The 13476-nt window shown below is 38.0% G+C and overlaps 1 protein-coding gene across 1 annotated transcript in view; it reads right to left on the reverse strand.

Annotated features, from left to right (window-relative positions):
- hoga1 (4-hydroxy-2-oxoglutarate aldolase 1) overlaps positions 1-10012 on the reverse strand; it is a 30259-nt gene extending 20247 nt beyond the window's left edge. The window contains exons 1-4 of the mRNA XM_062555643.1: positions 9880-10012; positions 8420-8638; positions 7088-7216; positions 6344-6471 (exon numbers count right to left, since the gene is read on the reverse strand). Of these exons, the coding sequence (XP_062411627.1) occupies positions 6344-6471; positions 7088-7216; positions 8420-8624 (462 nt within the window). The 5' untranslated portion in view covers positions 8625-8638; positions 9880-10012. The remainder of the gene's footprint in view (positions 1-6343; positions 6472-7087; positions 7217-8419; positions 8639-9879) is intronic.
- Positions 10013-13476: the final 3464 nt, after the last annotated feature.

The following is a 13476-nucleotide window of genomic DNA, read 5'->3' on the forward strand; positions in this document are numbered from 1 at the left end:
CAACTGTTTCAAAATAAAAGTCCTCACTGCAATAATACACTATTAAATCATTTAACCATTGAAACTACTCAACTATTTAACTGTTCAACCATTCCAACTGTCAGTTATCATCAACTATGCCTCCAGTCAACTACATGAAACCTCCATGTACCTAGAAACCAACATAGCAACCATTAAAATTAAGCGTTTATGACCGTTTCCATAGCAACCAACATGATTTTACTACAGTAACTTCTTTATTCCTGATAGTGGCCACCATAGATACCCTATCAACAAATATTTCAAAATAAAAGTCCTCACTAGCAAGTTAGCTAGTTAGCATTGTTAGCATAGTTAGCATTTTAGCATAACTGCTAGAAATGGTTAGCTAAGTTAGCTAATCAACCTGGTTAGCATTGTTAGCATAGTTAACATTTTTAGCATAACTGTTAGAAATGATTAGCTAAGTTAGCTAATCAGCCTGGTTAGCATTGTTAGCATTTTTAACATAACTGCTAGAAATCATTAGTTCAGTTAGAACTGTAATGTTTAAGCTTTAAACTGTCTACCTTCACACTATCAGCTTTCTTTAAACTATGCAACCACCATGTTTACCCTAGCTACACCTTAGTAACTATCTCTACATTATCTACTGCATCTATACATTTTTGCATTTTCATGCACTCGTAATTTCCCTGGAATTACATTCTCTAGTTATTATTATTCCGCTGATCAAATTCATTTTTTCTATTCAGCTTGAACCGTTTAACCTAGAAACTTCATTCAAACGTTGCAACGTAGGTCTTCAATAGGGGCATGCTGCTATGTATTTTTCAACTTTGTAACTTTTATACTTTTTAAACTAAAAATTAAAAACTATTAAAAATTTCCCCATAGACTTAACATTGGCCTCTATGACATCACAGTTGGATCGTTAAGCAATTAGAATCTTATGCCAGGTGGCCAGCCCCACCTGCAGCAGCTCTCTCTCTCTCTCTCAGGCTTTAAGCATACAATCTCTCTGTGAAGACTACATATCCTGTTAACTGTTTCCTCTTTCCACAACTGTTTCAAAATAAAAGTTCTCACTGCAATAATACACTATTAAATCATTTAACCATTGAAACTACTCAACTATTTAACTGTTCAACCATTCCAACTGTCAGTTATCATCAACTATGCCTCCAGTCAACTACATGAGACCTCCATGTACCTAGCAACCAACATAGCAACCATTAAAATCAAGCGTTTATCCTCTGCGCACAACAGTATCAAAATAAGTCCTCCTAATTCCATCCAACTTTATATCCATTCATCTTCTTCAAACCATTCACTCATCCACCCATTCTAAACAGTCTGCCTATCAACATCAATTAGACGCTCTACATTCAACTTTTAAACAATCTACTCCGTCTCAGGCTGGCTCTCTTAAGACTAGCCAGTTAAATTGATTACACCTGTATCTGTATCCACTACTCTCAGTAGAGAGCTGTGTCTCTCCATTCTACAAGAATATAAGGCACATTCCATCCAACATTCTATCCATTCATCTTCTTCAGACCATTCACTCATCCACCCATTAAACTGTCTATCAACATCTATTAAACAATCTGTCTATCAACATCCATTAAACATTCTGTCTATCAACATTAATTAGACTATCTACATACAACTTTTAAAGTATTTACTGTGGGTCCCTCTCAAGCAGCGTTTATATGTCCTCCCTCGCTCCTCGATCCTTTCCAAAATACAATAACACATTTAAGAACAACAGGATTTAACAATGAACAAAGCTACTGGCATTTGAACAGGGGTGTGTAGGCTTTCAGGCACTGTATTTACCGGCATGGCTGGAGTTGATGAAGCTTGCTGGGTGGTGGTGCTGGCAAAGGTGTAGTGCAAAGCCTTCGATATAAGGCACATTCCATCCAACATTCTATCCATTCATCTTCTTCAGACCATTCACTCATCCACCCATTAAACTGTCTATCAACATCTATTAAACAATCTGTCTATCAACATCCATTAAACTCTCTGTCTATCAACATTAATTAGACTATCTACATTCAACTTTTAAATTATTTACTCTGTCTCAGGCTTTAAGAGTACACTCTGGCTCTCTTAAGACTAGAAAGTTAAATTGATTACACCTGTATCAACTACTCTCAGAGAGCTGTATCAGTGTCTCTCTTAACAAGAATATAAGGCACATTCCATCCAACCTTCTATCCATTCATCTTCTTCAGACCATTCACTCATCCACCATTAAACTGTCAATCAATATCTATTAAACAATCTGCCTATCAACATCCATTAAACATTCTGTGTATCAACATTAATTAGACTATCTACATACAACTTTTAAAGTATTTACTGTGGGTCCCTCTCAAGCAGCGTTTATATGTCCTCCCTCGCTCCTCGCTCCTCGCTCCTCAATGATCTACATAAAGAACGATAGAAGAAGGGCTAGACTATCCCATTGTTGCCGCTCCATCATTCTTTATGTAGATCAGTGAGGAGCGAGAGAGGACGCGTAAACGCTATATGAGAGGCACCTTCTGTCTCAGGCTTTAAGCATACAATCTCATTAAGACTACAGATCCTGTTTCACTACTTCCTCTGTCCACAACTGTTTCAAAATAAAGGTCCTCACTGCTATAATACACTATTAAATCATTTAACCATTGTAACTACTCAACTATTTAACGGTTCAACCATTCCAACTGTCAGTTATCAACTATGCCTCCAGTCAACTACACGTAACCTCCATGTACCTAGCAACCAACATAGCAACCATTAAAATGAAGTGTTTATGACCGTTTCCATAGCAACCAACATGATTATACTGCAGTAACTTCTTGTTTCCTGATAGTGGCCACCATGGATACCCTAGCAACAAATGTTTCAAAATAAAAGTCCTCACTAGCAAGTTAGCATGGTTAGCATAGTTAACATTGTTAGCATTTTTAGCATAACTGCAAAAAAACATCTAACTAAGTTAGCTAATCAACCTGGTTAGCATTGTTAGCAATTTTAGCATTGTTAGCATAGTGAGCATTTTTAGCATTATTGCTAGAAATCATCAGTTAAGTTAGCTCATCAACCTGGTTAGCATTGTTAGTTTAAGTTAGCATTGTTACCATAGTTAGCATTGCTAGCATAGTTAGCATTTTTAACATAACTGCTAGAAATCATTAGCCAAGTTAGCTAATCAACCTGGTTAACACTGTGAGCATAGTTAGCATAGTTAATTTTTTTACCATTACTGCATGAAATCAGTAGCTAAGTTAACCAATCAACATGGTTATCATTGTTACCATAGTTAACATTTTAACATGAATAGAAATCATTAGTTAAGTTAGAACTGGAATGTTTCAGCTTTAAACTGTCTACCTTCACACTATCAACTCTCTGTAAACTATGCAACCACCATATTTACCCTAGCTACACCTTAGTAACCATATCTACATTATCTATCTATTTTTGCATTTCATGCACTGGTAATTCCTTGGAATTGCATTTCTAGTTATTATATTTCCGCTTACCACTTTTTCTAACCGCAATTTCTCTTCAACCGTTTAACTTAGCAACTTCATTCAAACTTTGTAACGTAGGTATTCTAATGGATCGGGTTGCTATGACTTTTCAACTTTGTAACTTTTATACTTTTTAAACTATAAATTAAAAACTATTCAAAATTTCCCCATAGACTTAACATTGGCCTCTATGACATCACAATCGGGTCGTTGAGCAATTAGAATCTTATGCCAGGTGGCCAGCCCCACCTGCAGCAGCTCTCTCTCTCTCAGGCTTTAAGCATACAATCTCTCTGTGAAGACTACATATCCTGTTAACTGTTTCCTCTGTCCACAACTGTTTCAAAATAAAAGTTCTCACTGCAATAATACACTATTAAATCATTTAACCACTGAAACTACTCAACTATTTAACTGTTCAACCATTCCAACTGTCAGTTATCATCAACTATGCCTCCAGTCAACTAAATGAAACCTCCATGTACCTAGCAACCAACATAGCAACCATTAAAATTAAGCGTTTTTGACAGTTTCCATAGCAACCAACATGATTATACTACAGTAACTTCTTTATTCCTGATAGTGAGCACCATGGATACCCTAGCAACTACTGTTTCAAAATAAAAGTCCTCACTAGCAAGTTAGCATTGTTAGCATGGTTAGCATAGTAAGCATTGTTAGCATAGTTAGCATTTTTAGCATAACTGTTAAAAATGATTAGCTAAGTTAGCTAATCAACCTGGTTAGCATTGTTAGCATAGTTAGCATTTTTAGCACAACTGCTAAAATAATTAGCTAAGTTAGCTAATCAACGTGGTTAGCATTGTTAACATAGTTAGCAATGTTAGCATAATTAGCATTTTTAACATTACTGCTAGAAATCATCAGCTAAGTTAACTTATCAACCTGGTTAGCATTGTTAACATAGTTAACATTTTAGAATACCTGTTAGAAATTATTAGTTAAGTTAGAACAGGAATGTTTAAGCTTTAAAATGTCTACCTTAACACTATCAACTCTCTTTAAACTATGCAACCACCATGTTTACTCTAGCTACACCTTAGTAGCCATATCTACATTTTTTTGCATTTTCATGCACTGGTAATTCCTTGGAATTGCATTTCTAGTTATTATTATTATTATATTTCTATTTTTAATTTCAGTATTCATGATTTAGACATTCTTTAGAAAAGGCAAGGCATACAGAGGTAATTCCCTAAATCCCTTCACAGACTGCAATACATCCAAAACTCTACAGCCAGGCTTCTCACCCAAACCAAACGATCTGCACACATCACACCATTCTTCATCAACTCCACTGACTACCAGTTCGGTCCCGGCTTAAAATACAAAGTACTGTACTACTACTGGCTGCTCTAGCCGCTCCGTTAGACTTGTTTTGTTCGGTTTTTATATTTACTATTTTATTCGCCATTATTTTTTTTCATAAATCTTGTATATTTGTTTAGTTTAGCTGTTCAGTTATGGATAGCCTTTTTTTATTTCAATTGTTTATTTTGCATTTCCATACTTTTTCTGCATCTTGGGAAGTGGCGTCTGTGCTCTGCATCTGCGCTCCACCTGTGCTGTGTGGATCAGCTGTTCTGCCGTATGCGATCAATAAGGCACCTGTGACTGGTTGAGACCAGAGAGACTAGTAGCCTACTTGTGTTACTAAACTAAGGCCGCGGGGCTCCTTCTCTGCTACTGCCTGGGCTACTCCCCATCTGTTTCGAGCCTACGGACTCGGTGGCTGTTTCAGTCGGTTGACTGTCAGCTGGGACATCGGCTGGTCTGGTCGGTGGGCTGTCGGCTGGTCTGACGCAGGAGAGCTTTGGCTTCAGGCGAACACCGGGGCATCCTCCTGTGTCCCTGTGTCCCTTCGCTCTGATGCAGCACATCGGCGCATCTTCCTAGTGCCTGTCGGCGGCGATGGTCGGATGGGTGCGATTTGCTAGCAGGCTGTCATCTAGGCCTACAAGCCATCTCATCTGCTGAGGTTCTGCCAGCGGTTGCGGATGCATATGCAAAGTCCCAGGAGAGGGAGGAGGGGGCAGGGGGCATATTTGAGTTCAAAAGGTGAATAGCCTCAAAGGTAAAGGTCGCCTTCCTGTTAGTCCTAGCAAGAGGACAGCGCAGACGCCTGCCAGAGGACAGCCATTCAAAAACTCCATGTAGAACAAGAGTCTTCCAAGATAGAGTTGGCTTTCCTTAGTGTAGCCTTATCATGCAGTGAATGTCAGTGACTGAGGAGGGTGGCCAATGATCTTAGAACATGGGTGCACAATGCTCTGTGATTGGCTTGAAAACTTTATTATATTTCTATGTTCTAGGTTGGACCAGGCGGTTTTTGTTGCAGTTTTTTTTAGCCTTGGCTGTCCACAAGGACTGCATTTTATATAGCGTATACAAGGGGACAGGCCGCTAGCGGATTGTGAGGAGATGTTTGCTGTTAGTGTAGAACTAAAACTAAAACTAAAACTAAAACGACAAGTTCAGCAGCAGGACCTGCAGAGCAATTTCACATTTGCTAATAGATTCAGGTTAGTCAGGTAGTTAGCAATGAAAAGGAACATCCTGCCGGCCTATAACCATCGTAGAGAAATTAAATAGAAATACACAATTCATCATAAAGCCCTCATACCATGTCATTTTAATAAGAGCAATTTGTTTATTTCAGGATAATCACCAGAAAAAAAATGCTGTATCTTATACTAAACAAAATAGGTCTCACACCTCCTTCCAGGACAAATGATACACACTGTTTCCAGTAGCAAGGAGAAGATGCCTCTGTGAAAGGGTTCAATTGACAGGTAATGTGCTCTGACCTTAGTATAGTGGTGAATGAGTGCTTTGCTGTCCATCCTTCCACGATAGAAACAGGGCGTCACTACCAGCACAGCGTCGGCTCCAGCATGGGCCATCCCTTCTGTCATTTGCACTGTGGCTTTAGTGGCTGAGAGGTGGTTGATGAAAAAGAAAGAGAAAGTTAGTTTGTGGGGACAAACAGAAGTGTCTGTTGATCTATACAGCTACCGTTGCCTTCGCTGCCGCTTGAGAAGTTTCTGCAGTAAGCAATGCAAAGTACTGGAACCACAATTCGGTTTGTTAGTGCATGAAGCTAGCCTCGAAGTGAGTTTTAAATTCTCGCCAATACTACTAACTCAACCCTCATCGCTTCACATTGTTCAGAGATCTAGTTCCTTCCAGAAACAATCAAAAGGTCGCCACACATTTACCGGGTTTCGGTGTTCAAACCCTACTCATTATGTGTCCAGGAGCATCACAAGATGGTGTATGTGAAAAGAAACATTTTTACTTCCGAGACTTTGCCAAGTCACCAGTTAACCTGGGTTAGTTGTAAAATGTTACTCCATGTGTTTATTTTGCATTGCTAACTAGAAGTAGTGTAGTAGTAGTAGTAGTAGTAATAGTGGTAGTAGCAGCAGTAGTAGTCATAGTAGTAGTAGTAGTAGTAGTAGTAGTAGCAGCAGCAGTAGTAGAAGTAGTACATGAATGTATCAGAGAGTAGGGAGAGCAAGATATAGAGATAGATAGATATACAGTCTTACACTCGCAGCCAGATCCAGCTATTAGCAGTTTGCTTTTGGGAAGAATGTCTCTGACCCTCTTGACCACTTCCAGACGTTCGTTGATTGTCAGGTATGGGTATTCTCCATTAGAACCTTGTACCACCAAGCCTAAAAAGGAACAACAGTGGATGCAGTACATTTTATTCAATTCAATAGTGACATAATTATGTAAATCAGGATTACAACTCTTATTTAAAATCTACGTATAATCTTTTTTTACATTACATTTATTTTTGTATTGACAAACAACATAATTCAAAGGATAAGATGTTAAGGAGAGAAAACTTATTTTCAACACTGTCCTTGGTCTTAAGACATACCACAAGACAAAAACATTGAACACAAGCCCCTCTGATATCAAACTGATACATACACACACGTGCATACACACACATGCATTATTGCACATTTTTTTTTGTATGACTTGCAATTAGTTTTTAAATTTAGCTGATAATCCAGGGGGTTAACATGTCAACAAGTAATTGAATCAGTGATACCAGTAGTTGCCAAATGCCTTGTCCTACAAAAAAAAATGTCAGTTTATTGTGTACAGTATGTATGTACATGTTATGAAAATGCCATACAAACTTTTAATGATTCAGTCTGAGAACATGTTTGTCTTCCACCCTACAAAGTTTGGGCTGCTGGGTTTTTGGACCCATTCTTGATGGACAAGGTTTGAACAAAATCTGAGACGGTGCTGCAGCAACCTCATCGGATTTGACATGGAATGGCCTGTGTGTATGTGTGTGATTATGTGTGTGTGCTCGTGTGTATGTACATGAAACAATTTCCCTGTGCTGCAGTGTGTCTTGCGCATGCTGAACACCTTCCTGTAGGTTCCATTGCTCCCTATTATTACTGTTGGGGCAGTGTTTGTGATGACTGGATCCTTGGACTGTGACAGAGTCATCTTCAGATAATAAGTATATATTATATAATAATGACGGCAAATCTACAATACAAACAGCCAACACATTAAAACAATGACTCTGTAAAAAAGAACCAACTAGCCTACTACTTCGCTGAAATTGTTTATCTTTTGTAGTAGGCAAAGTGCTTTATTTTTGGTTCCTAAAACACCCAAAGGCAAAGCTAGTAAACCTTTTGAACAGATGTCAATTAATAGCACAAGGCTTCGATTCATTCAAACCAACGTTTTACTGGTTTGAATGATTATCTACATTGTCTTTTATGTACTGTACTGTATGTACTGCATATAGACATGACAAAACATTATTGAACTTGAACATAACCTATTTAATATGGCATCCTTAAACACAAAACAAATATGTTTGATATGTACATCACCTTTGAATGGAAACTTTGAATATTTCTCAATGTTTTCATCCAGTTTCTGATAGTCCACTTCTTCACTCTCTGTAAATGGAGTGGCTATTGGTGGATAGATGCCGCTGATATTGAGTTTCCTAGTTGTGCTTTTAGTGTTTGTTCGCTTCCAGAGAAACGTGACATTTCTTCCATATTTCAATGCTCTGATTGAGAACATTGCCATTCAAGTATTCACACCTGTGAATTGCAAATAAAGAACAATAAATTATTGTAGCAATGCAGAGACTGTTGACTACTGTAGGCTACATTTGCTTCCTTTCCTAAATCACATTCACATTTGCATTACTGTGTTTTAATGGCTTTATAGAAGTTTCACGAATGTGCTATTGATTATCTGAAATCGTTTTTTAGCACAACCTAATCAATATTATAGTATTGTCATTTTCATTTTAACCAACTACAAACACATATGAACATAAAACATCAAAATATACATTTATTTTTTATTATGGCAAAAAATGCAGATTCACTGGACAAAGATTATGAAAATAAAGCTTGATAACCTTTGCTTGATAACCTGGAGATTCTCTCCAGGTTATTAGGTTACTGAAAAATTAACCAAAGGAGAACCATAGGCTACTTAAAGTTAGCAGAACGTTTGCTTGCTGGCCTGGGATACTGCACATGTCCTTTTCAAGACGCAACGAAGTTAGGTCTATGTTTCTATGTTAAACGGTTGAAGCTGAATAGACGCAGAAATGTTGGTATAGAAAAATAATGGGAGGAGGAGGAGAAGAAGAAGAAGAAGAAGAAGAAGAAGAAGAAGAAGAAGAAGAAGAAGAAGAAGAAGAAGAAGAAGAAGAAGAAGAAGAAGAAGACTTCGGATAACAGAACAGTGCATTTCCATGCACTGTTATAATAAGACTTTGGATAAGAGAATGTTCATTTTCATGCACTGTAATTAGGCTGTAGGCTACTCAGTTGCCAATATGTAGGCTAGCCTATTGAATTCTTACTTCCAGAATGTGGGCGGAGTCGAACACAGCTGAATGAAAATGTATGAATTAACATAATAATATACTTGCTACCACAAGATCTGCAAACCTGGAATGGTGCTATTGACCTAGTGTTTGTTGAACTTTGAAATGACCAAACCTACGATGTCACTTGGCAAATAAGTTTGGATGCAGCAGGCAGTGAACCTTCAGGCAAACTGGCGCTTCGGTAAACATTACGAACTTTGATCGATAGGCTGCACAAATAAAGACATCTACCTGGCTTGGACATATATTAACATTGCAACTGCCACTGAAAATATAGGCTACAGCGCTAGCCTAGAACTGAGCTGAGTTAAGTTGACGTCTGGTTTTAGCATGAGAGACAAACTACTCAACCTAGTTGTTTGGCGAGTTCAGTGCATAATAACCCCATAATAAAATCATTGCTGCTAATAAAGCACGCTGCCTACAGCAACCTACCCAGATCCGCTGTTGAGTCCACTTCGCGAAAATCAAGCACAGAGGGCGCAAGTAAAGTAGGCTGCCGCTGAACAGTGCGCTGACATGAAGGCAGTGTTGTGAATGTCCACCGTCACCCACCTTTAGAGCGGTGACGTTTACGTCACTATGGCAAGCCGTTTCAGCGATAGCCTACTCTTGCTTTGATATCTTTTTTCCCTCTTTTTTTAACTGCTTTATGAAAGACAAAAAGCAAATAGACCAATGAAGACAATAGGACACACGTGAAACAGTAGAATTACACTTACACAAAATAAAATTACAAGGTGCACAAACTAATTAAAATAGACTAAATAAAAAGTAAATCAATTACAAAATAATGCTTGCACACAAGTTGGATTATATTGCACATTTTCCCAAAATTACAGTAGGTAACATGGAAGAAAATGGAAGCACTTTGGGGAAAAAATACGCTTTTTCCATTTTTAAGAATAGTTTTGGCCCCCTGACTATGGGGCAAATTAGACACACCGTTTTCATAACCATTGTATGCACACTCTATTTTATATGAATATTTTAAGGAAAATGCTTTAAACAGGCTAATAGGCCTACTGGGAAAAGCACCATGCCAATCTCTAGCTATGGTGAAAGGTATGTGATAATGTGGGGCTATTTTAATTCCAACGGCCAAGGGAACTTTATCAGGATGCATAATATCCTGGATCCATGAAATAGCTGGCCTTAAAAAATAAAAATCTGCCTGCCCCTATGTTAACCCTATGTGTTAAATTCCCATAGGCTTACATAGGGGGTCAAATACTTCCTTCCCCCTAGCATTCAGGAAGAACATTTATTTATTTACGATACATTCCTCAATCACAAAGAAAATTGGTGTACTTTTAACTTTTTTTTATTCATTTTTTGAATTAAGACATTAAGATCAATTGTCAAATGATGATTTTATATTCCTCTTTTTAGGCAACTTTAGCATGGTACCAAATAGGCCTACATTTTCTCCTCACTGTATGTAAGTTGGTAAGTTGTACAATAGAATCTGTTCTACATTGTTAAGATGAAATCAACTTTCGTCTGTATTGAGAACTTTTTTGATGTTCCGTTTCTAGATGCTTTGGGTTTGCGTCATCCACTACGTCGGCAAAGAACAGGATCGGGGAATGCACTACCACATGGCCAACTGCATCTCGTGGAAGATAGATAGATAGATAGATAGATAGATAGATAGAAATACTTTATTCATCCCCAAGGGGAAATTACAGTGTTTCAGCAGCATACAAACACAACATTCAACAAAAACATACAAACATGCATACATACAGAAAATTATTTAAAATGTTATTCCTATCTCTCTGCCCAGATGGGAGTCATTATGGGAACAGGAACATTCAACAGGAAGTTGTTCTGAAGATGCAATGCGTGAAGGAAGGAAGTCCACAAACATGTGTGCTTCAGGTGTGTAAATGTGTTGACATCTCTTGCTCTTGGTAAGTGTTAATTTGTTCAGTCATCATTATCATTAATCACAACCACACAACGTTATATGGAGTTATAGATCCCTTAATTAATATAGAAACCTGATCTTGTTTGGCCAAAATAGCTGCCAGGAGTGTTACCAAGATTTTGTCAGACGACAAATTCATTTTGTTTTCTTTTTAAATGTAATGTATCTCGACTGGCTGAATGGGAAGTACTCTTTGACCAACCCCCAACTGAGAGAGCTGAGCGAAGTGGCTATCAGCAAGTCTATTTGTGGGGACAGAACTCTGACAGATGACATCTTAATGATGTTGTAGATCTCATGATGATTTTGCAATATGTATTATTTTATAACTAATGCAGTTTGGAGATACTCCCCAGTTGCTAGTGATGCTGCAACATGTGGAGGCAATAACTAAGCAGCAACAGAAAGATAAGGCACTTTGAATGTGTGTCTGTGGTAGCTGGCTAGGTTATGGTACATGGTAAGAAAAATACAGAATTTGAAGCACCACACCTAACCCACAACCCACCCCGCTACGCTACTGACATTGAAATTACTCTTTTAGAGAGAGAGAGAGTGATAGATACTCATAAAGCCTTACCTTTGACTTCTTGTTGAACTGCGACGATCACGGCCAGAAGTACACGTTAATTCTGTCAGCCTAAGTTTTATATCGGGTTAGGTCTAATACTTTCATGGTGTCTCTTCCCCCTACTAAACAATTAAGTTAATAGTCATAGTTGGCCATTTTATTGTTCAAAACATCAGCAGAGTAGGCTAGGCATAAGCTAAAATGGCCCAACCAAAATTCAAAACTAATAATAACAAGGCTGGTTTTATCATATTCCTTTAGAAGTCCTCGGTTCAGAACTATGATGGATTTTGGTTTAATTGGTTTTGAATTGGGACTGGGGATTGTGGGATATGTAGGCTAGGTGACCATGCGTATCGCGTGCAATACAGGCTGCTAGCTCTCTTACCAGCACTAATCTAAGGCATTGGGGGGGAAGTTTACTAACGCATATACTGCAAAGCTATGGACCAGCTGGTTACTGTTACACAATCATAAATATTGATACACCTTATGTGTCTAACCAGTTACAGGATGAGTTCATGAATGTTCCTGCCTGAAAAGCAGTTTCACTTACATTAGTGAGGCTTTGCACACAACATCTTGACTTGATCATTGCATGTACAATAGATCTGTGAAGAAAAACAGAATGCTTTTCCTTTCAGTTTGTTCTGAGCAGCAACTTTATTTTTACATTATCATTACAGGTTTCCAAGGCCTTTCTTTTAATTAATAACCAGTTAATATTTTCATTCTTATCAAAAGTTTTAGGGCACGTGTGGAATGAATGAAAACTCATCTTCACAAATCAAACAAAAACAAACTATATCAGTAAGCTCATGTACCACTGCAACGGTTAACTATTGTTATGTGTGGTCTATAGATAGACTGAGAGTCAAAAGTGGTTCTCATTTCATCAGGAGTCACACTGCTGGCTCCAGTGCTGTGAGACATGGATGACACGTGTTAAATTGTTGTTTAAACTTTAACAGTGTGTGTGTGTGTGTGTGTGTGTGTGAGAGAGAGAGTGTTTACACTGGTCTGTGCCTTTTTTTTTTGTAATTTGATTGTATAATCCAATGTAACAATGTACCAAATGTGACATTGGTAACCCATCATATGTAGCGTAACCTCCATACTCTAATAGTCGGCAGGCCATCACCAGGAAATTCTTTTGATGGCATTCTTTGTTTAAAGTTAGCAACTATGCTAGAAGTTATTAGTGGGCTCTGAGGTTCCAGAATCCAGTGGCAAAATAATATTTATAATTTAAGGTCAAATTTGAAAAGGTCAAAATAACAGATTTTATGGGGGGGATGGGGGTGCATGACTGTGCAGAGGAATTAAACATTTGTGCACTATTGTTTCTTGTGTTATAAACGTTATTTGCTGGTGAGTGACCCCGGGTCACTAAACAAGTTAAAGTTTAAAGGAACACTTCACCGTTTTTTCATATTAAACTATGTTATTCCCTCCCAAGTGTTATTCCGTCACACAACATACTGTAGTTATCCCTCTTACCTGCTTTGAAATGCACCACATTTTATTT

Source organism: Sardina pilchardus, chromosome 15 (assembly GCF_963854185.1).
Source record: "Sardina pilchardus chromosome 15, fSarPil1.1, whole genome shotgun sequence".
NCBI lineage: Eukaryota > Metazoa > Chordata > Actinopteri > Clupeiformes > Clupeidae > Sardina > Sardina pilchardus.